The 22,214-nt window shown below is 45.7% G+C and overlaps 2 protein-coding genes across 4 annotated transcripts in view; both read left to right on the top strand.

Moving 5' to 3' along the window:
• The window catches only part of SP1 (Sp1 transcription factor), a 33,929-nt gene extending 32,510 nt beyond the window's left edge, over positions 1–1,419 (top strand). For all 3 annotated transcript variants that reach the window (XM_069580713.1, XM_069580715.1, XM_069580714.1), the window contains exons 5-6: positions 114–313; positions 711–1,419. In XM_069580713.1, coding sequence (XP_069436814.1) covers positions 114–313; positions 711–1,024 — 514 coding nt within the window. In that variant the 3' untranslated portion in view covers positions 1,025–1,419. The remainder of the gene's footprint in view (positions 1–113; positions 314–710) is intronic.
• Positions 1,420–11,598: 10,179 nt separating this feature from the next.
• On the top strand, positions 11,599–21,070 carry AMHR2 (anti-Mullerian hormone receptor type 2). Its single transcript, XM_069580716.1, has 10 exons — positions 11,599–12,986; positions 13,190–13,381; positions 13,646–13,720; positions 13,864–13,982; positions 14,098–14,328; positions 15,589–15,703; positions 15,847–16,019; positions 16,171–16,318; positions 16,495–16,631; positions 18,062–21,070. The coding sequence occupies exons 1-10, from the start codon at positions 12,980–12,982 to the stop codon at positions 18,269–18,271; spliced, it is 1,407 nt and encodes a 468-aa protein (XP_069436817.1). The 5' UTR covers positions 11,599–12,979; the 3' UTR covers positions 18,272–21,070.
• The last annotated feature ends 1,144 nt before the right edge of the window (positions 21,071–22,214 follow it).

Genomic DNA, 22,214 nt, shown 5'->3' with positions numbered 1-22,214 from the left:
TTTAAATAAAAACTTGGATTAGTTTTGAGTGGGTCCAGTAATTACTGTGGGTACTTTATGACTCTAATTTTGTCTCTAAAATGAACAAAGAATAATTGTGTTTTCATTTCCAGGGGCTCTGGGGATCCTGGCAAGAAGAAACAGCACATTTGTCACATGCAAGGCTGTGGCAAAGTATATGGCAAGACCTCACACCTACGGGCACACTTGCGCTGGCATACAGGCGAGAGGCCTTTCATGTGTACCTGGTCATTCTGTGGGAAACGCTTCACACGTTCAGATGAGTTACAGAGGCACAAACGCACACACACAGGTGAGCGGGAACTTGGGAAGGGAGAGGTAGTAATGGACCAGAATGAAAAGACAAAATATACCTTGGAAGTAACTAAAATTTCTGAGCAACTTATGTTTGAAATTGAATGTATGGATCATAAATGGCATTGGAGTTAATCTGAAAACCCTTAAGAAATAAGGGTTCTGAAGGTCCTATCTTACTTTTCTGCTATACTTCTTCCTTTCTGAGGACTCTCTAATCTTTACTCTTTTTTCCCCCCAAAAGACAAAAGAAAATCACCAGAATTTTCTTGTTTTTAATCACCTTTAAGATTAGTCTTATTCTGCCTTATATAGTTTGAAGGGAATGAATTGAACAAGGTACCCCTACTTCCTAAGATGTGATTGTCTCATCTTCTTACTCTTCCTTTACCTAGGTGAGAAGAAATTTGCCTGCCCTGAGTGTCCCAAGCGCTTCATGAGGAGTGACCACCTGTCAAAGCATATCAAGACCCACCAGAATAAGAAGGGAGGCCCGGGTGTAGCCCTGAGTGTGGGCACTTTGCCCCTGGACAGTGGGGCAGGTTCAGAAGGCAGTGGTACTGCCACCCCTTCAGCCCTTATTACCACCAACATGGTAGCCATGGAGGCCATTTGTCCGGAGGGTATTGCCCGTCTTGCCAACAGTGGCATCAATGTCATGCAGGTGGCAGATCTGCAGTCCATCAATATCAGTGGCAATGGCTTCTGAGGTCAGGCACCTGGGGCCAGAGACATATGGGCCATACCCATCAACCCTGGGATGCAAGGTAGCATGGGTCCAAGAGACGCGTGGGAGAGTGAGCCATGAGGCATTAAAAATGCATGGTGGTGGGAAGAATTGGGGGTGGGATACAAAAGAGATGGGGTCCTGGCACCCACCTGTGTCATCAGTACCTTCTTAAAGTGGGAAACATAGTGAAAATTCTGTTGGTGCCACCTTTGATGAGCATTTGTTTGACCCCAAACAGTTTCTTAACACTTCTTACCCCAGCCTCCCCTTCCTGCATTTCCCTTCTCAGCTCCCCCATGATGGATCCCCCCCTTTCCTAAAGCCATCATGCCTTGATAAATATATATGATCATTGAAATACTTTTTAACAAAAACAGATTCTATATTATATATATATATATAAAAGATATATAGAGATGCATTTGCAGGGGTTGGCTGGGAGGAGGAAGGAGACCATTCGGTGACCAAAATACCTTGGTCATTTTTTTATATTGCCTTATTTCCTTATGGCTGAGCCTTGTTGTGACACATCAAGATTTTCTATAGATGTTGTCTTGGCTTCCCACCAGATTAAGCATTTATATGCTCTGCTTTTAGTTTATATATACATAGATAATGTTTTCCTTTTCTTAATTTTGTCTTTTAATTTGGGATCAGCTTCTTGCACTCTTTCCCTGACTCAACCCTTTCTGTCTCCCCTTCTCTCACCTGATCACTTCATGTTTTGTTTTTGGTAGTGGTCCCTGGATGAGGCACTTCTGTCATGTTTTTATAAAGTCCTTAGTCCCAGCAGCAGAATGGAGAAGCCTTGAAGCTCAGGCGAATGCTTGAGGTAGCTGTGAAGAGAGTGTTCAAAATACTACTGACGCAGGCACCCTTTTGGTGCTGGAGAGTCAAAGGCACCTCTCTCTTCATTAGCTGCTCTAAGCATCAGGAATCAGAAGTCTTTCTATGGAATTGTACAAGAGACCTTTGAAAGTTATAGTCTGGGATCAGTTTGTGCAAACTGTGAAAAGATGGTCAAATAATAGGTAGGAGCTTTCAATAGGAAAATGATGTGCTCAGAAGTGGAAGTGACTCAAGTAGTTCAGTTCAGGAGTTAGTGGAGTATTTGGACCTTTGTGCAACTGTCTTCCAAGGTAGCTCTAAGCTTTGATGTGTGGGCTTCTGAGTTCACGTTCTGAAAGGAAATAACACTTCCTCTTTTGAACGTCTCCAGTAGTTGCTTTCCCATTATGTTGTTATGGAGTGTCAGCCAGTGACTGTTCTGGATTTCCATTCTGCAGAACTCCAGAGCATGGATCAGTGGCAAGGCAATGGTTCTTTGATCTTTCCCCTTAGCTCTTCCTAGGGTGGCTCCTGAGGGGAAAGGAAGCACTCATGATCATGGGAATGATAGCCCAGAACAAAAAGAAATCTTGTCTTACCACTGTGGCTTATAGGGGAGACCAGGGAAAACCATCCTGCTTTTCTCCATGGCCTGATTCCTGAAGAGACTGATCCAAAAATTACAGCGGCAGGGAACTCTTAGTGCATTTGGCACTGAGATTTAAATGCAACCAGAGTTGTCCTCAAGGCCCAGCCATTAAAACATTGTCTCTCTTGACTTTCTGGTACCTCGTCAGAGAGCTTTTCACTGTGAGGAAGTGTGGAAATGGCTGTGTGTATGTGTGTAATCTGTTAGATTGGGGATAGGTTTTCTGTTAGCCAATACTATAAGAGACCTGCAATAAAAAATTACCCTAATCTGATAGAAAGTGAAGTGTTTGTGTATGACCGTGTGTGAATGTGTGTTCGTGCTTGTATATATCTACACACAGATGAGAAATTATATTTGAAATTGTTGGAAAATAAATCAAATTCAGATCAAAATGCCTTTCAGGCCCATTACCTAGAAATCTATCTTAAAACCTGGGTATGTTCCTGAGGTCATTGCTTTGCTTTTGCTAAACTAGTTACAATTATGAATGGGGGATATTCTACTGCACTTTTAAAAGAAGAAACTATTTTTGTGTTTGAAAGTGAAACCAACATCCAGATCTATAGCAGAGTCCTAATTCCTCTCATAATTCTATTTACCTTGACTATAAATAGATGATGCCATGATTCTACTATATATTTTATATAAAATCTATCCAAATTAGGGTTTGGGTAAGTTTATGTTGTTGTTTAACCTGAAATACAATAACTGTTAATATTCTAAACAAAAGCTCACTCCATTTGGTTCTTTCTCTGCAGACTTAATAGTGTTTTTGACACAGAAGCTATTGCAAGGAACTTTCCCCTTATCAAATTGCATTAATACTGAAGTAGAAGTTATCTGCCCAGCCACTTATCACACCCTTTGTTCCCACTGAAAGGCAGAACTCTGAACATGTTATTTTATATCTGTAATCATGTACATAGGCATCTTCTGGAGGAAAGGGGCAAGATAACTCACTGGAGTGTGCAGTGTTTTGATAGAACATTTCAAGGAATGGAATCTTCCCCGGAATGAAATTACTAGATGTAATCTAGCTTAATGATGCTGAAGCTTACACACTTTCAGGTTATTTGATGATGGTTTTCTCTGGGATGGAATGCTGGTTTACCCCCAGCTCTTAGCACAAGCAAATTTATATCCAGTTCTTTCCACTTGTCCTAGTTCCTTCTCACCAAGGAAGCTCAAGATTCAGTATCTTGTTTGGCCCTAAAACGAAAGCCGCTACTGCTTTTGTCTCCCAGCAGCAGTAAGTCACTCAGTCTTTTCCACAGGAAGTTACCCACATTCCTTGAGTCAGGAGCTTATTGCTGAAAGTCCCTTTTCCTGAACTTTTTGCCGGAAGAAATTAGTGTAACTGACAGGCATATTGATTCTAATTTTTTTTTTCACAAGTTGCTCTTTTATGTAACTTTCTAATGACCAAACCTTGTGGGGTTGGGGGTGCCCAGAGAAGTGATAATATTATTTCCTTGTCCTTTCAGGTTGCCTGTTCACATGTATCTGCTTATCATTTGATTGTCTCACTTTTTACCCAGAGCAGTAACAACCCACATCGTCTTCCTTCAGGGACTTCCCAGCAGGCACCCTGTTTATGGGTGCCATGTAGAATGCAGTTTAACAGACATTTCTAAGAATTCAGAATAGAACTCTTGATCCCAGAATGTATAGACTGAAGTGTTGGGTAAAGATTATGACTGGGGGAGGGTTAGAGACAAAGGCTGTAAATTACTATGGCTGATTGGTTGATTTCTACTATATACATATATATATTTTTGCTTTTGTATATCCTATATAGGAAACTAAGCATTGTATTTTTTTTTTTTAACAAATCTAAGAAAGCACTATGAACTGCAGATGTTTGACTTTCAGAATATATTTTGTATTGTTAATATCTTCACATTGTGTGAATACTGGAAGCTGCAGATCTTTGCTAGGATGCAATAAATTTATACACTTTCTGAGGGGTTCTTCTGGGGGTATTAATCAGGCCCCTGTTTTGCTTTGGGGGAGCTCTGGTGCTAAAGTTTTCATTCAGTTTTGAGTACCCTGATGCCTTTTGGACCTTGGGATCAGATCAAAGGAGTTCTGATCCAGGTACCAAGGAAAATGAGGATAGTCTAGCTGCCTCAAGTGAGGGGCCCTTTGCATAGCTCTCCTTCCCCCTATTCAAGTACCCTCTTGGAGTTGGGAGGAGGAATGTGAAATCTCAGAGTTTCATCTCCCTTAGAAGAGAGCCAGTAACTTATTGTGCAAGGATGAAAGGTGGCAGCAGTAGCTTTGGGGAAAGGGAGGAGGATATGGCACTTCTCCAACCCCGGAAAACATTGCTTTTGAAAACTGCTGATAAACTGTGGGTAGGTTATTACTTTTGTTTAGGAGCCTGTGTGCTCTGCGGTGCCTCTCTTGGCTCTACTCCTGGGGTACAGACCTCATCTAGGAGGATGAGGAGACCAGCTTTGAGGTTGACCTGTTTCTTTGTCTGTCTTCCCTAAACACCAGCTCCCAGGAGGACATTAAGCAGCCTTAAGCTTAAATTCCTACTCTCTCTTGCCAGTTTAGCTCACTTGCCTTAGATCGGAGTCTGGGAAAGGGGGAAAAAAATGGGAGTCCCTGGTTTCATTCACCTCCTAGGTCTTCTCCAGTTTGATATCCCCAAACCCAGAAAGATTGCCTCCGCAATGTTCATATGAGGGAAATGAATGTCTTGTCCCATTTTCTCCCTTCCTCATTATTGCAACCCCAGCCTGCCTTGTCCCTGCTGAGCAAGAAGAGGCATGATCTGTCCCTCAATTCCCTTTAATATCCAAAACAGCAACAACAACAACAACATAAATAGGGCTAAAGTGAGGCTGCTGTGGGTGGTGAGGACCTTGTTGATACCTCTCCTGGGGGGAGTGTTTTCTTTTCCTCACCTTCAGGAATTACACTGTGCCTTCTCCACAGAGGAATGGGATTCTCTACCCAGCCCCCCACTTTCCTAGCAGCTGCTCTTGAACAGTGTGCACAAGGGCAAGTCTTCATATTTCTGATCACCCCTTTCTCCCAGTGGCATCCCATAGCTCTCACTTGGAATCTAAGGCGCGGAGATTTTGGGGAAAGTTGGGGAAAATATGCTGAGATTGGTCTGAGACTCCTACACATACCAATGGCAGCTGCCCTAGGGCCTGCTTCCTCTTCCAGAGTCTGTCCTCCTCTGGGAGGAAGGGGCAGTGCTCCGGTCTCTGGTGCCTAAAACAAGTTTATGTCTCTCTCTTTAACACTGGCAATAACCAGTCTCCATACCACTGTTGCCTTTTTAAACTTCTTAATAATCTCGTGCTGTGTTTGTTGTTGGTTTCAATCCAATTATCGCCTGGGCTGTGGGGAAATACTTTTAAATGCTCTCTCATCTTTCTTGCTCTTTTTCCTCCTTGATCTTGTGTATGTATGATGCTAATCTCTTGTCTTAGTTTCTTCCTGCTCTTTTGTATCTTACTTTCTTGTCTCTCCCCTGCCTTTTGTCTCTGGGTGTTTGGGGGCTTTTTTTTTTTTTTTTTTTTTTTTGCCTTTTTGTACAAAGATTAGTTCAATGTAGTCTGTAGCTCCTTTGTAAACCAATTAAAAAAAAAAGTTTTTTTAATAAAAAGCCATGTCTCTGGTGTGTTGAGAGGGTTGGGATTGGGGAAAATATGGTTATAACTTCATACATTAAACCCCAAATTGTTTTCTAGCTACACTGTTAATACATGTTAATCAGTGCAGTTGTCCTACACTTAACTCCCAGGTAAACAGTTGATGACCAGATCAGTGTGCCAGGACTACACAGAAATGCAGCAGATCCAGAGGAACAGGGACAGTTCCAACTCTTTTTTCTAAATTAGCTTCTATTTTGAAATATTTTTAAATTGAAAGGAAAGTTGCAAAGATAGTGCAGAGGGTTTCTATATTCCCCTTTCCCAATTTTCTCCGTTGTTAACATTATCAGGATATAATGTCAAAATTAAGAAACTGACATTGGTACATCACATTAGCTGAATCCTAGGCTTTGTGGGCTTTATCCATTGATGTCCTCTTCCTGTTCCAGGATCTGTTGCAGGATACCACATTGCATTTAGTTGGTATGTGTCCCTAGTCTCATCTGCGACAGTTTAAGTCTTTTCTTATTGGTGACTTTGACAGTCTTTGAGAGTATTGGCCATGTTTTGTAGAATATCCCCCAATCTGAATTTGTCTGATTTTTTTCTCATTATTAGACTGAGCTTACAGGTTTTGGGGGGAGAAAAAAGCACTACATAGGTGAAATGCCCTCATCACATCCTATCAAGGGGTGTGTGATAGCCATGTGACATTATGGATGATAAACCCTTTCTCACCTGGTTAAGGTAGTGTTTGCCTGGTTTCTTCACTTTTCCTATTCTTTGGAAGTGAGTGTAGCCCACCCTTAATGGGGTTGGTGGGAATTAAGCTTCTGTGAAGAAACTGCCTCTTCTTTATTAAGCTAGCAAGTACTCATGTGTACTTATTATAAGTGGGTGGTTATAATCCAATTATACAATATTTTTGTTGTTCACATTGTCCCAGCTTTGAACATTGGAAGTGCTTTTGACTTGTGTCCCTTTGATATGTCTACATCCTCTTTTTTTTTTTTCCCTTGAGCACGTTTTCAGGCTCATACTGTATTTTCCCTGCCCCAGCCCTAGACTGGCCATTTCTCCAAGGAGCCTTTGTTCTTTTTATTGGAGAATGGTAGAAGCCAAGATCTAGCTTCAACATATTTTACGTTCAGTTAATACCAACCTGTGTCTAAAATGACTGAATCTGGATTATGGCCCCTTGAAACTGAAATTGAAGTTATGCTGACAGCCTTTCCCATTTCCTATCAGTCAGCCTGTGCTTTTACTTGCCTTCATACCTATCTAAGAATCCTTGATTGATGGTTTATACTGTAACTACCAGCATTCTTATTTCTTCTCATTTGACCCGTTAGGTCCACTTCATCAAATCACTCAGCCATTTGATTTTCTTATGTAACTATTTGAAATATAACGTTTTAATGTTTAGCTTCATTGGAGGGGTTTTTATGAGGAGGGGCTGTATGTTTTTTGGCTTTGGAGTCTTACGTGAGCCTTTAAATAGTTCTGTCAGCTATTCAGTCAGCAGACATTTATTGAGCCCTTACTATGTGCTAGGTTGAGGATGAAAAATGAAGTAAGACAGGCCTTGCTATCAAATACATAATAGTCTGGCACAGTAATGTAGAACTGCAAGTTTCCCAGTCTTGACCCCATTTTTCAGCAGATAATTTGCTTCTTATTTCACAAAGAAAACAAGTGTCAAACTTCCCTCCAATTTCCCATCAGATTTCCTCAAACTTCCCATCAAATTTCCTCAAACTTCCTCTCTTCTAGCATCTATGTGTTCACCAATACCAATTTACCCCCTTTTCCTAAGAAGAGAAGTATTTTTCCTTTGCAAGGCCAACCCTGCCACTAGTGCTCTCAACCTCATTTTCTTTGACTTCTTTTTGTTCTTTGTTTCAATAGTACTTTCTTCTTTTATCTTAAGTCTCTCCTGGAGAGACCTTTTGTCAGCCTATAATGGTCGCTCAGAAGGTAAGGAGTCTGCAATGTGGGAGAACCGGCTTCAGTCCCTGGTTGGGAAGATCCCCTGGAGAAGGAAATGGCCACCTACTCCAGTTTTCTTGTCTAGAGAATACTATGGACAGAGGAGCCTGATGGGCTATGGTCCATGGGGTCCCAAAGAGTTGGACATGACTGAACAACTAACACTTTCACTTTTTAACCATGTTAAAATCTGCCTTTCTGCCCACGTTTCCCATTTTGAAAAGCCTCTGCTGCTGCTTCAAGCTGCTAACCTAATTCTTTCCATTTCCAAAGTTAGAGTAGTGTAATTTTTCTCCTATCCACCTGTCTGGCCATTGTTTACCAAGTCGCTTACCAATAGCAGCACGCTGGTTGCCTGCTCCAATGCTCTTCCAGTCCTTAGCCTCTTTGACCTCTTTCCAGCAGTGTGTGTCTTAGTGCTTTCTTCCCATGAAGTTCGAAACTGAGGCACTTCTGGTTTTCCTTCAGCCTTTATATTTTTAGTCTCCTTCATAGCCACTTCTTCCTCTGTCCCTGAAATACTGGCATTCCCCATCCTGGGTCCTTTCCTTACTCTTTCACCTCTGAACAAGTTGCATTCCCTCTTTAGCTATTACATACGTGCTGGTGACACCTAAATTAAAATCCCTCACTTTTTTCTCAACCTGGCAGCCTGCTTTGTGGACATTTTTATCTGAATGTCCCACAGATAACTCACTCAACATGTAAGGAAGAAAAATAATCCTTTGTGTTCCTTACCTCATGACATTATTGCTACTCTTGATCATGTATGCTTGAAATTTCAGAATCATCTTTTAATTCTCTTTCATCTGTCAACATTCATTTGATTACTAATCCTGTCAATATTACTAATAGAGTGTATCTCCATTTTTTTCCTTTTTTTGGGTTTGTGTTTTTGGCCTCTGGGGTATGGCTTGGAGGATCTTAGTTTCCTGACGAGGGATTGAGCCCAGGCCCAGAGCAGTGACAGCTTGGAGTTCTAACCACTGGACCACCAGGGAATACTCTCCCTCTTTATTTCCACTGTCCTCGCACTCAGCCTCGCTACTGCTTAGGTCTTGTAACTGATCTCCCTGAGCCTCAGTCGTCCGTCTTCCACGTTGCCACCAGACCCCTGCCTAAAATCCTTTGCTTTTAGGAAGAGTCTAACCTTTCCAGTCTGGTCCCAGTTTATCTCTAGTTGTGATTTTCAGCTTCCTGTCTCCTACCCCTTTCTCCTGCTCAGTCTCTGCCCCTCCCCCATGGCCTGGCCTCAACACACTTTTTGTGTTTATATCTGTATTCTTGCTGCCTTTGTTCTTGCTGTTCCTTGGCTACAATAATCACCCTCCTTTTATTTGTTTTCAGTGTGATTACCTTGAGACAATTTACATATTCCTTTCTCTGTGAAACCTTTGGACACCTTTCTTCCCATGTCTTCTCTGCCCTGAACACAGTTTTAGCTTATTTGCTCTTTCTGGTTGTGTAGCTCCTTGTTCATACCCTCTAGCTAGACACAATTTTCCGGTTGCTTACTGGTATTTTCTCCTGCTTTTCTAGACTGAGTTCCGGGAGGGCAAGAATCACATGTATTTTGTAGGTTCAGCATTTAATGAGATACCTTTTTTAAGACTAGGATCTAAAATTTTTGAGTTGAATGAATAAACTCACTTTAGCTTTGTCATCATTGGGGTCAAAAGTAAATTATTGGCCCGCTACGGACTTTAATCAGGGGATCCTAATGAAGAGCTTTGTGTATATGGAATCCAGGAAGCCCTCCTTCCTTTGCTGAAGTTTTTTCTCAGGACCTTCCTGATCCCCCAGCTCTCAGATCCTTACCCCTTTCCTCATCATCTCAATTCTGAACTCTGCCCAGGGCATGTAGAGTTCCCATAAACCTGACTGGAACGTTTCTATATTGAGAGACAATATTTTTGTCTTGAGAGTAGTTATTCAAGGCTGTGGGTGAGGAGACTGCCTTCCTGCCTGCTCCTTACCTTGCTCTCTCTGATACTCATGATGCAAGAAGCTCTTTTACCTTCAAATCCCCCCTCAGTCCCAGACTTCTTCAGTCACTCAGTCATGTCTGACTCTTTGTGACCCCATGAACTGTAGCACGCCAGGCCTCCCTGTCCATCACCAACTCCTGGAGCCTACCCAAACTCATGTCCATTGAGTCGGTGATGCCATCCAGCCATCTCATCCTCTTCATCCCCTTCTCCTGTCCTCAATCTTTCCCAGCATCAGGGTCTTTTCCAATGAGTCAGCTCTTCACATCAGGTGGCCAAAGTATTGGAGTTTCAGCTTCAACATCAGTCCTTCCAATGAACACCCAGGACTGATCTCCTTTAGGATGGACTGGTTGGATCTCCTTGCAGTCCTAGGGACTCTCAAGAGTTTTCTCCAACACCACAGTTCAAAAGCATCAATTCTTCAGGGCTCAGCTTTCTTTGTAGTCCAGCTCTCACATCCATACATGACCACAGGAAAAACCATAGCCTTGACTAGATGGACCTTTTTGACAAAATAATGTGTCTTTTAATTTCATGGCTGCAATCACCATCTGCAGTGATTTTGGAGCCCCCCAAAATAAAGTCAGCCACTGTTTCCACTGTTTCCCCATCTATCTGCTATGAAGTGATGGACCAGATGCCATGATCTTCGTTTTCTGAATGTTGAGCTTTAAGCCAACTTTTTCACTCTCCTCTTTCACTTTCATCAAGAGGCTTTTTAGTTCCTCTTCACTTTCTGCCATAAGGGTGGTGTCATCTGCATATCTGAGGTTATTGATATTTCTCAGTCCGAGACTTAGATCTGGCAAAGGAAGATAGTTGAGTGCAGCATTCCACCTGCCTGGACTCCTAGAAGAGCCCAAGGAGGAATGGGCAGCTGTCCATCAGCCTCAAAGCCCTGGTCATGCCTCTAGCTGCTGTTTCACACTACTGGGGCTTTGACACCCTCATGCAAGCTCCTCAGAAGACAGACTCCAGAATCATCCTGCATCTAAGCCAGATCGTCCCTAGAAAGGGTTTCCAGGTAGGCACCAGCAGAACAGAAGGCTAGGAAAACAGGGAACCGGTCTCCTCTGGCTCTAATTCTCATGAGAGCCAGTTCTAGTTTCTTCTGGGCAGTAATCTGATGGAGCTGGACTCCTGTCTCTCGATTGCGGCACAAGCTCTACACCGCTCTCCTTCCATCTGCACGCTGACGTTCCCTCTACACACTCTAAGCCCTCCCGTCACAGTCTGCAGTTCCTGCAGCTTCATAGACACGGGAGATGCACTGTGGGTATGAGTCACTCCAGGAGGCCCTTTCTGACCCCTCACTGTCCTGAGTTTCTCCTATGTTTGCTGGCCTCTGGTGGTGATAGTTTGAACTGTACTATCTTTTTATAGTGGTCAGCTGACAGGTATTGGTACACATTTTCTCAGTCCATATTCAAATACTGTGTTAAAATATTTTTTACTGCTGAATTTTGTATTTTCTTTCAGGCATCAGAGCCATAATGCAAAAAACAAAACAAAACAGGGCTTGGGCTTTAGAATCAGACTTACTAGGTCCAATCCTAACTGCTATTTTCTGACAGAGTGACCTTGGTCAAGTTACCTAAATTCAGCTTTCTTACCTATAAAGTGAAGATAATAATAACTCAATGGGAGAATTAGATGTGATGATTGTAAAATTCATAGCCCTAGTCGTGCCCTAGCACATAGGTGCTCAATAAAGTTTGTTGCCTTTTCTATAATGGTGATCAATGTGATTTTTAAAAAAAATTTTGATAACATCAAATCTACCTTCATACACCTATTTTCAATGTGATTTTTAAAAAACTCATTTTACACAGCTGCTTTCCTGACCGTTGAGTTTAGAAAATGAGGTCAACTCGAAGTCTAGGCTGTGAAGCCTGTCTGTGCCCAGGGAACTGCAGATCTGAGCCCAGAAAATAAGAGCTAGAAGGGCTTTTGGGAACAGGTGAATGGCTCTGAGCACTTAACCTCACTTGGGTTTCCAGCCTGGGAAGAGCTGACAGCAGCCAGCACTTTTTCCTAGGGTCAGCAAAGGGCAGAGGTTTGGATCACTCTGTTCTCAGTGGGAACTCTAAGGCCCCCTCCTCCCACTTTACAGAGAAAAGAGGAGGTGGCTGAACAGAGGAAGATACGGAGACTGGTTCTCTGCTCCTCCCTCTCCCTCCTTTTCCCCACACCCATCCTCTCCCCCACAGCAGCTGTCTCCCCCACAGAGACGGGGAAGAGGGAGGGGGTGGAGTTGGGGGCTGAAGGATCAGAAGCCCCACGGTGCCCTGTGTCTGAAGGAAGCTCTGGCCAGGGACAGCTGTGCTGGCTCCTGCTGCCCCCTCCAGCATGATGCTGGGGCTCCTGGGGCTCTGGGCACTGCTTCCTACAGCTGTGCAAGGTAAGTGTCTACAGGGAGAAGCAGGGTCTTTCCAGCCACCCATCATGGGAGGGAGCACTTGAAGAGTGATGAGTGGAGTGGGTGAGTGAGGATGAAGGGTACAGCCAGGTGTTCCCTTGGTGGGGGTCACGTTCCAGGCCTCTGCTGACCCTGTTTCCTCCTGTGGCTTTACCAGGCTAGCTCTGCAATACAAAACATGTTTTGTCTCTCTCCCGGCTTCTGTCTGCCCCTGCATTCACTCCCATCTTGACCCCTCCCCTCCCCTTACCCTGGCCTGCAGCACCCCCCAGCAGGCGGACCTGTGTGTTCTTCGAGGCCCCTGGAGTGCGGGGAAGCACACAGAACCTGGGGAAGCTGCTGGATGCAGGGCCGGGCCCCCTCAGGGTTATCCACTGCCTCTACAGCCACTGCTGCTTTGGAATCTGGAACCTGACCCAAGACCAGGCACAGGTGGAGATGCAAGGTGAATGGCGCAGCATCTGCCAGGCATACCTGGGTGGGAGAGAGGCTTATCCTGGGTGGAGGTGGCCGCTGAGGAGGGCAGGAGCAATGGAATGTGTGGAGGGAAAGAAAAGGCTGTGAGAGATGGAAGGGATGCCCTCTGTGTTCCCAGACCCATACACACTCTGTCCCTCCCTTTCTCTCCTCCCAACCCCTCTGTGTCAGGATGCCGAGACAGCGATGAGCCAGGCTGTGAGTCCCCCCGCTGTGACCCAAGTCCCCGAGCCCATCCTCGCCCCAGCTCTACTCTCTTCACCTGCTCCTGTGGTGCTGACTTCTGCAATGCCAATTATAGCCATCTGCCTCCTCTGGGGAGCCCTGGGACACCTGGTTTGGAGGGCCCCCAGGCCATCCCAGGTAGCCACCCAAGGTGCTGGAGCCAGGTGGGGGCTGGGGCCCAGGTTAGATGAGAGGTTAGAACCAGGGCCAATTCTCACCCTACCGCTGTCCTAAGCTTCCCTCCTCCTGGCCTTGAGAAGTTGGTTGCCCTGGTGACTGGGAGATAAGGGGGCTTGTGACCAGGGTGGGGGTGGGTAGAGAAGCAGTTCTCTGAGGAGTGAGAGAAGCAGAGAGCGAGGTTTGGGGCAGGGCTCACCCAGTCTTTCTTGCTCTAACCTCCAGGGGAGTCCACCTGGATAACGCTGCTGCTGCTGGGACTGCTTCTGCTGCTGCTACTGCTGAGCAGCATCATCTTGGGTACTACTCTGCCCCACCCCCCCTAGTGATCCCCCCAAGGTACTGCCCCAGCGCTCTGACCCCTCTCCAGGCTCCCCTGACTCCCATCACTTCCCAGTCTCCATGCCTGGGTACCCTGACCCTAAGGCTGTTCTCTGCTCCAGCCCTGCTACAGCAGAAGGCCTGCCGCGTGCGAGGTGGGCCAGAGCCAGTGCCGGAGTCAGATTCAGGCAGGGACTGGAGTGCTGAGCTGCCGGAGCTGCCTGAGCTACGCTTCTCCCAGGTGCCCAGGGATGGTGGGGAGGGGGCCTCTGGGCCCTCCCAGAGAGTGTGCTGGAGAGGAAGCCTGGCCCCTGCGAACTCGGCGAGATCCAAACCCAGCACCGTGTCCCCACCAGGTCATACGGGAAGGAGGTCACGCAGTGGTGTGGGCTGGGCAGCTGCAAGGCAAGCTGGTAGCCGTCAAGGCCTTCCCCCTGAGGGCTGTGGCCCAGTTCCAAGCTGAGAGAGCGTTGTACGAGCTGCCCGGCCTACAGCATGACCACATTGTCCGCTTTATCACCGCCAGCAGGGGCAGCCCTGGCCCCCTGCCCTGTGGGCCCCTGCTGGTACTAGAGCTGCACCCCAAGGTGAGGACTGAGGAATGTATGTGTGTGGGAAGGCGGGGCGGGGAGTGGTGGCAGCTAGGCCCTGTTCAGGCTTGTTCCTTTGCTGTAGATTGCCTTTTCTCTAGAACATTAAATACGCTTTTTAATTTTTTTCTTTTTATTATTATAAGCAGTACTTGCTAATATTTTTGACTTACAATATATAGAAAAGGAAAGGGAGAAATCAAAACAATTCATATCCCCAACCTTAAGGAAAACCAATGTTAAAGACAGATCTCTGGGCATAGACTTCCAAATTCATTCATCTATCCATTCAACTAATATTTATGAACAATATGTTGCTGGAAAAAACACACCCAGCCCCTACCCTTCCCAGATTTTACAGAGTAGTAGGGGAGACAGAAGGGGATCAAGCAAACACAAAAAGAAATGTAAAGAGTCAAGTGAATTAAGTGCTGAAAAGGCCCTATAAGAAAAGACAGAGGAGGCGTAACCCAAAGGGAGGGTCATGAGCGAAAAGGATGAAGAGAAACAGATAGGCAGGGGCCAGACCGCACCGGCCTTGTAGGCCTCTAAGGACTTGGGATATCATCACCTACAGTTCCTCCACCTCTGAAATCTTGAGTACTGAGAAGTCTCTTCTTTGACCATATACCTCACAGCCCAGCTTGTTTGGTTTTGTTTAACTTTCCGGGCACACTGAAGGCGCTCAATAATGTCTGTAGAATGAGGGACTCCACTGTTCCTTTCCTCCCAGCTGCTCCCCTACCCAATGGCTCTCCCCATCCACGCCCTGCTACGGGGTGACCCCCCAGGCCAGGTGACTCATGCGGGTGCCCCTACCTAGCCTACTTGGCCTCTTCTGTCTTTATCCCAAGTCCTGTGAGGCAGTATAAGGTGGTTAAAGGTGAGTGATGTTGGCAGTCAGACTGCTGGGGGGTCAGGTTGTACGGCTCTCTCGCCCAGGGATTTCCAGCAAGCTCCTCATCCATAAAACAGGAATGACAGGAGTACCCACCTCCCAGGGTTGTAGTGAGGGTTACAGGAGGCCTGGCACGTAACAAGTGCTCAGGACACTTAAACTAGAGCTACTATTTTTTCCTGTCAATCTGAGTGGTGTACACCCTCACTCCTGCATTGCCTACTGCCTTGCTCTGGGTGTGTCGTGTGTAAGTCTGCTGGGAGACGCGGAGGGAAGTCTGACAGTTGATCTCTGCTCCCTGGGGTGAATCAGCCTCCTCCAGCTTTGTGTGTCCCCCTCTTCTCTCTGCTTCTCCTCAGGGCTCCCTGTGCCACTACTTGACCCAGCACACCAGTGACTGGGGCAGTTCCCTGCGGATGGCACTGTCCCTGGCGCAGGGCCTGGCGTTTCTCCATGAGGAACGTTGGCAGGATGGTGGGTGAGCTGGGGGCGGGAAGCCATGGGAGTCAGGAGCCATGCTGCTGTTTCTGATTTTCCCTTTAGCTTGGAGGGGAAGGATTGGGTCAAAAAGACAAAGGAAGAAGATCTGTGCCCCTTCAGCCTGGCTTCTCCCACAGGCCAGTATAAACCAGGTATCGCCCACCGAGATCTGAGCAGCCAGAATGTGCTCATTCGGGACGATGGGTCATGCGCCATTGGAGATCTGGGCCTCGCCTTGGTGCTCCCTGGCCTCGCCCAGCCCCCAACCTGGGCCCCTAGTCAACCCCGAGGCCCGGCTGCCATCATGGAGGTCAGTACTCTGGAGGAGGGTGAGACCCAGGATGGTGGTGGTGGTGCTGATGACGAAGCAGCGACAGTGCAGCAGCACCGATAGTGTACGGGGGCTTGCGCGGACCAGTGTTGCGGTGAGGGTTGCCATGGAGATGATCCCTGCCGTCCAGGCTGGCACCCAGCGGTACATGGCACCGGAGCTCTTGGACAAGACTCTGGACCTTCAGGACTGGGGCACGGCCCTGCGGCGAGCTGATGTCTACTCTCTGGCTCTGCTCTTGTGGGAGATTATGAGTCGCTGCCCAGATTTGCGACCTGGTGAGGCTGGGTGTGACAGAGGCCCCCTCCCCGCCCCGCACCCCCGTGCCCCACCTGCCCATTCTATACTCACCTACCTCCTGACCCAGGAAGCTCTACCCTTCTCCCTCTTGATCTTTCTACAAGAAGGCACCCCTTGGGCTACCTGACACCTAGCTTCATGTGCCTTTTCCCAGACAGCAGACCACCACCCTTCCAACTGGCCTATGAGGCAGAACTGGGCAGCGCCCCCACCACCTGTGAGCTGTGGACCTTGGCAGTGGAGGAGAGGAGGCGCCCTCACGTTCCATCTACCTGGTGCTGCTTTACCACAGTAAGAGGGTGTGGGCTGGTGGGCTTGGGACCTGGACAGTCTCGACACGGGCTTCAGGGACCTATGCACCAGGACAGCCTACCTGTTCCTATCCCTTCTCATCTCCCACCGCTCCTTGCTCATGGTCAGCTGGAGCTGGGCAAACTTGGTCTATACTCCAGTTCTTCCCTTTCCACTGTAAGCCTCACATAGCCCGTTCCTGAGACACACACCTTCCTCTTGCTCAGGTTTGCCTTGTCCATCCCTCTTCTCTCCATCATCAGTCTGCCTTGTTCCTCAGTTCCTTCCTCCAGGAAGCCCTCCTTGGCTTTGCTTCTGGTCTGAGCTCTGCCCCCAAGATGGCTGCTTTCCTTGTACACTGGAGCCCAATATTTGTTTTTCAACATTTTTTAAAAAGTGTTTATTTATTTGTTATTTTTGTGTATGCTGGGTCTTCACTGGGGCACTTGGGCTTTCTCTAGTTGTGGTGCGTGGGCTGCTCGTGGCGGTGGCTTCTCTTGTTGAGGAACACAGGCTCTGGGCCCGCGGATTTCCCTAGTTGTGATGCATGGGCTTATTTGCTCCATGCCATGTGGAGTCTTCCTGGAGCAGGGATCAAACCTGTGTCCCTTGCATTGGCAGGTGGATTCTTAACCACTGTACCACCAGGGAAGAATAGATTAAAAAATTATCTATTATTTATTTGGCTGCATCAGGTCGTAGTTGTGGCACATGGGATCTTTGTTGCGTCATGCGAGGTCTTTCACTGGGGCACACAGACTCTGTAGCTGTGTTTCTTGGGCTCCGGAGCACACAGACTTAGTAGATGTGGCTTCTGCGCTTAGATTCTCAGGCATGTAGCATCTTAATTCCCCCACCAGGAATCAAGCCTATGTCCCTTGGATAGCAATTTGGATTCTGAACTACCGGACCACCAGGGAAGTCCCCTGAAGCCCAATATTTAATCCAATAATTTCCTCATTCTGTCTTACACCTCTGTGTTTCTGTCATGACCCAATTAAAGCCAGATCTAGGGATAAGGGTTAAAGCAGTGCCTGAATAGTGAAATTTCAGGGTTTCTTCGGAAAAGTTTCCTTACAGGAGGCCCCTTCCCCTGCTACCTGATCTGGTTTCCACTGCACAAGTGTCTGTTGGGTTTGGTAACAAAGGCCCGGGTATTGTTTTCAGAAGACCCTGGTTGCCTGAGAGAAAAGAACAGTTAAACCATTAATGAGTCTGAACTAGCATCTCAAAGGAAAAAGTGGACTCTTTGGAGAGAACTTTTCTCATAAGAGAGGAAATGAAAGGCGTGATTTGGGTGAAGGGGAGGAAGGAGGCTCCAGGAAGGAACAGTAGAGGAGTGTTGAGACCTGGGCCATCAAGGATGCCTTTTAAAGCTGGGGCCACTCAGGGTCCTGAAGTAAAGCCTGCCTCCCGGTCATTCTTGCCAGGACCCTGGAGGCCTGAGAGAGCTCCTGGAGGACTGCTGGGATGCAGACCCTGAAGCGCGGCTAACAGCTGAGTGTGTACAGAAGCGCCTGGCTGCCCTGGCCTCTCCTGAGGAGGCCCACCCCTTCCCTGAGGGCTGTGCGCAGGATTGCTCACCTTGCTGCCTGGAAGACCATCTCTCCACTCCTCCCGTCTGCCATTCTCCCCAGTAGGCTGCAGCTGAGTGCCTGCCACTTCATGGTTCAGCAAGGCCCTTTTTCCAGAAATCCTCAACCTACCTGGACTTCTGTGTAAATATGCATTTATGTAGAACCTGTGTTTGTTGTTGTTCAGTCGCTAGATTGTGTCTGACTCTCTGTGACTCCATGGACTGCAGCATGCCAGGCTCCTCTGTCCTCCACTATATCCTGCTGCTGCTGCTAAGTCACTTCAGTCGTGTCCAACTCTGTGCCCATAGACGGCAGCCCACTAGGCTCCCTTGTCCCTGGGATTCTCCAGGCAAGAACACTGGAGCAGGTTGCCATTTCCTTCTGCAATGCATGAAAGTAAAAAGTGAAAGTGAAGCCACTCAGTTGTGCCCAACTCTTAGTGACCCCATGGACTGCAGCCTACCAGGCTCCTCCATCCATGGGATTTTCCAAGCAAGAGTACTGGAGTGGGTTGCCATTGCCTTCTCCGACTATATCCTGGAGTTTGCTCAAATTCACATCCATTGAGTCAGTGATGCTATCTAACCATCTCATTCTCTGCTGCCCCCTTCTGCTTTTGCCTTCAGTTTTTCCCAGCATCAAGGTCTTTTCCAGTGAGTTGGCTCTTTGCATCAGATGGCCAAAGTATTGAAGCTTCAGCTTCAGCATCAGTCCTTCCAATGAATATTCAGGACTGATTTCCTTTAGGATTGACTGGTTTGATCTCCTTGCAGTCCAAGGGATTCTCAAGAATCTTCTCCAGCACCACAGTTCAAAAGCATCAATTCTTCTTGCTCAGCCTTATGATCCAACTCTCACATCCATACATGCTGCTGCTGCTAAGTCACTTCAGTTGTGTCCGACTCTGTGCGACCCCATAGATGGCAGCCCACCAGGCTCCCCCTTCCCTGGGATTCTCCAGGCAAGAACACTGGAGTGGGTTGCCATTTTCTTCTTCAATGCATGAAAGTGAAAAGTGAAAGTGAAGTCACTGAGTCGTGTCCAACTAACCATAGCTTTGATGATATGGACTTTTGTCAGCAAAGAGATGTCTCTGGTTTTTAATATGTTGTCTAGGCTTGTCATAGCTTTCCTTGTAAGGAGCAAGCATCTTTTAATTTCATGGCTGCAGTCACCATCTGCAGTGATTTGGGAGCCTAAGAGAAGAAAATCTATCACTGCTTCCACTTTTTCCCCTTCAATTTGCCATGAAGTGATGGGACCAGATGCCATAATCTTAGTTTTTTGAATACTGAGTTTTAAGCCAGCTTTCGTTCTCCTCTTTCACCCTTCATCAGAGGCTCTTTAGTTCCTCTTCACTTTTCTGCCATTAGAGTGATATCATCTCCATACCTGAGGTTGTTGATATTTCTCCTGGCAATCTTGATTCCAGCTTGTGATTCATCCAGCCCAGCGTTTCACATGATGTGCTCTGCACAGAGGACTTCCCTGGCGGCCACCTATTTTCCCCATAATTTAGTTTCAACAGCACTCCTTGAATAATCTTTAAACCTAAGTTTCATTCTGTCTTGCCTCTGCTCAACAGTCCACTTGGCTTTTTCATGACAATGCTGTGAACACTATTTACAGAGGAGGAAACCAAGGGCTCAGAGAAGTTTAGAATGTGTCCAAAGTCATACAGACTTTAAATAACAAAGAAGGGATTTTCAGCCATTAAAAGTGAAGTTTATGCTGGAAATAGAACTGCTGGGCATACATACCGAGGAAACCGGAACTGAAAGAGACACGTGTACCCCCCAATGTTCATCGCAGCACTGTTTACAATAGCCAGGACATGGAAGCAACTTAGATGCCCATCGGCAGATAAATGCATAAGAAAACTGTGGTACGTATACACAATGAAATATTACTCAGCTATTAAAAAGAATGCATTTGAATCAGTTCTAATGAGGTAGATGAAACTCGAGCCTATTATACAGAGCGAAGTAAGTCAGAAAGAAAAACAGCAATATACTATATTAATGCATATATATGGAATATAGAAAGATGGTAACAATGATCCTATATGTGAGACAGCGAAAGAGACACAGATGTAAAGAACAGACTTTTGGACTCGGGGGTGGGGGGGGAAGGCGAGGGTGGGATGATTTGAGAGAATAGCATTGAAACATGTATATGATCAGATGTGAAACAGATCGCCAGTCCAGGTTCGATGCATGAGACAGGGTGCTCTGGGCTGGTGCACTGGGATGACCCTGAGGGATGGGATGGGGAGGGAGGTGGGAGGGAGGTTCAGGATGGGGAACACGTGTACACCCATGATTCATGTGAATGTATGGCAAAAACCACCACAATATTGTAAAGTAATTAGCCTCCAATTAAAATAATAAAAAAGTGAAGTTTATGGAAACACCACAATTAGAAACAAATAATGTTATATGAACATATGTCGACAAGCCTAGGGTTATGTTAAAACAAAGATAAACCTATGATCACAAGAAAAGCAAAAAAATACCAATTTGTTTCAAAATACCCAACCAAAACTGTCAAGATTATCAAAAACAAAGTCTGAGAAACTGGCACAACCAAGAGGAACCTGAGGAGACACGTGACCTTTTGGATAAAATCCTGGAATAGGAAAAAGGACATTGGGTAAAAACCAAGGAAATATGAATAAAGTATGGAGTTAATAATCATGAATCAGCATTGGCTTATTTGGGTAACAAATGTACCATACTAACGTAAGAGTTATCAATAGGGGAACAGGGTATGGTGAATATGAAAACTCTGTATTACCTTCTCAGTTTTTCTGTAACTCTAAAGCTGTTCTGAAAAAATAAAGCTTATTTAAAAAAACAAAAACTGTGACTTGCTTCAAAACTGTGGAGAAGCCATAAATATAACAAAAACCAAGGGGAGGTTGTCGTAAGCATTGCGATGTTTGCTTGCAAGATGCTTGAGTGGGTGTGCTGTAATATGTTGCACTGGAGGGATCACCAACAGAAAACTCAGAAAACCTAGATTATAATCTTGGCTCTTCTAACTCTTAACTCTTAAAAGAATGTATTTATTTAATTTTCTCAGGAAGTTGAATGAATGATTCTCTCAAGTAATTTCTAACCCTATAATTCCACGATTCTATGATAAAATATTAAAGTCCCAGTTTTAAAGATTACTTCACCAAATGCAGTATGTAACTAGTATGGCATTGCCGTGATTAGTGATTCCATACTCATGGAGATGCAGTATACAAATAAATACACTTCTTATAAACTTAGAAGCAGAAATCTATGAATAGGATGGCTCACGGGGGGGGGGAAGCCGTGTGGCTGAAGGCAGGGGCTGTGAACGATAGAAAAAGACTAATTTTTACTATCTTTTTTTAACCTCTTGAATTTTGAAATTTTTTTGCATATTTTGTATATTACAATTACATGTTTACTTACTACTTTATTTATTTCTTACTAATTTAAAATGTCTATGCCTAACAAAACAAAAAAAAAGACTGGATGGAAATATTCCAAAATAATAATTAGTGATTCTGTTTGGTGATGGGACCTCAAAAGTAGTCTTCTTTTTCTTTCTACTTTTCTGTGTTTTCCAAATTTTCTTTAAGTCTTATGAATTCCTTACAGGATCTAGGAAAAATATGTAAATGAATATGCTATCACCAGAAAAGATTCTTAGGGAAAAAAAAAAACCCACAGGTCACTTATAGCGCCCTCCTTTGGCTCTAATGGACATGATTTGCAGCCTATTTTGTGCTTATTGATACATTGTTTGCTGAAGTTGTTTCATTTGTCACTGTCATATTCTCACCTAGTCTGTAATGGGAAGCATGGAGAGCATGGAGGAGCACAGTTTGTATTCTTTCTGGTTTTGTTATAGCACCCAGTTCAGACTCAGGACACAGCCTGAGTCCTGAGTTCCTAACCTGGATCTGCCACTAACTAGGGTGGAATCTGCAATATGCCATTTCTCCTCCCCCCCCCCCCCCGCCCCCACT

This window comes from Ovis canadensis, chromosome 3 (assembly GCF_042477335.2).
Source record: "Ovis canadensis isolate MfBH-ARS-UI-01 breed Bighorn chromosome 3, ARS-UI_OviCan_v2, whole genome shotgun sequence".
Taxonomy (NCBI): Eukaryota; Metazoa; Chordata; class Mammalia; order Artiodactyla; family Bovidae; genus Ovis; species Ovis canadensis.
This window is presented reverse-complemented; position numbering and strand designations above follow the sequence as displayed.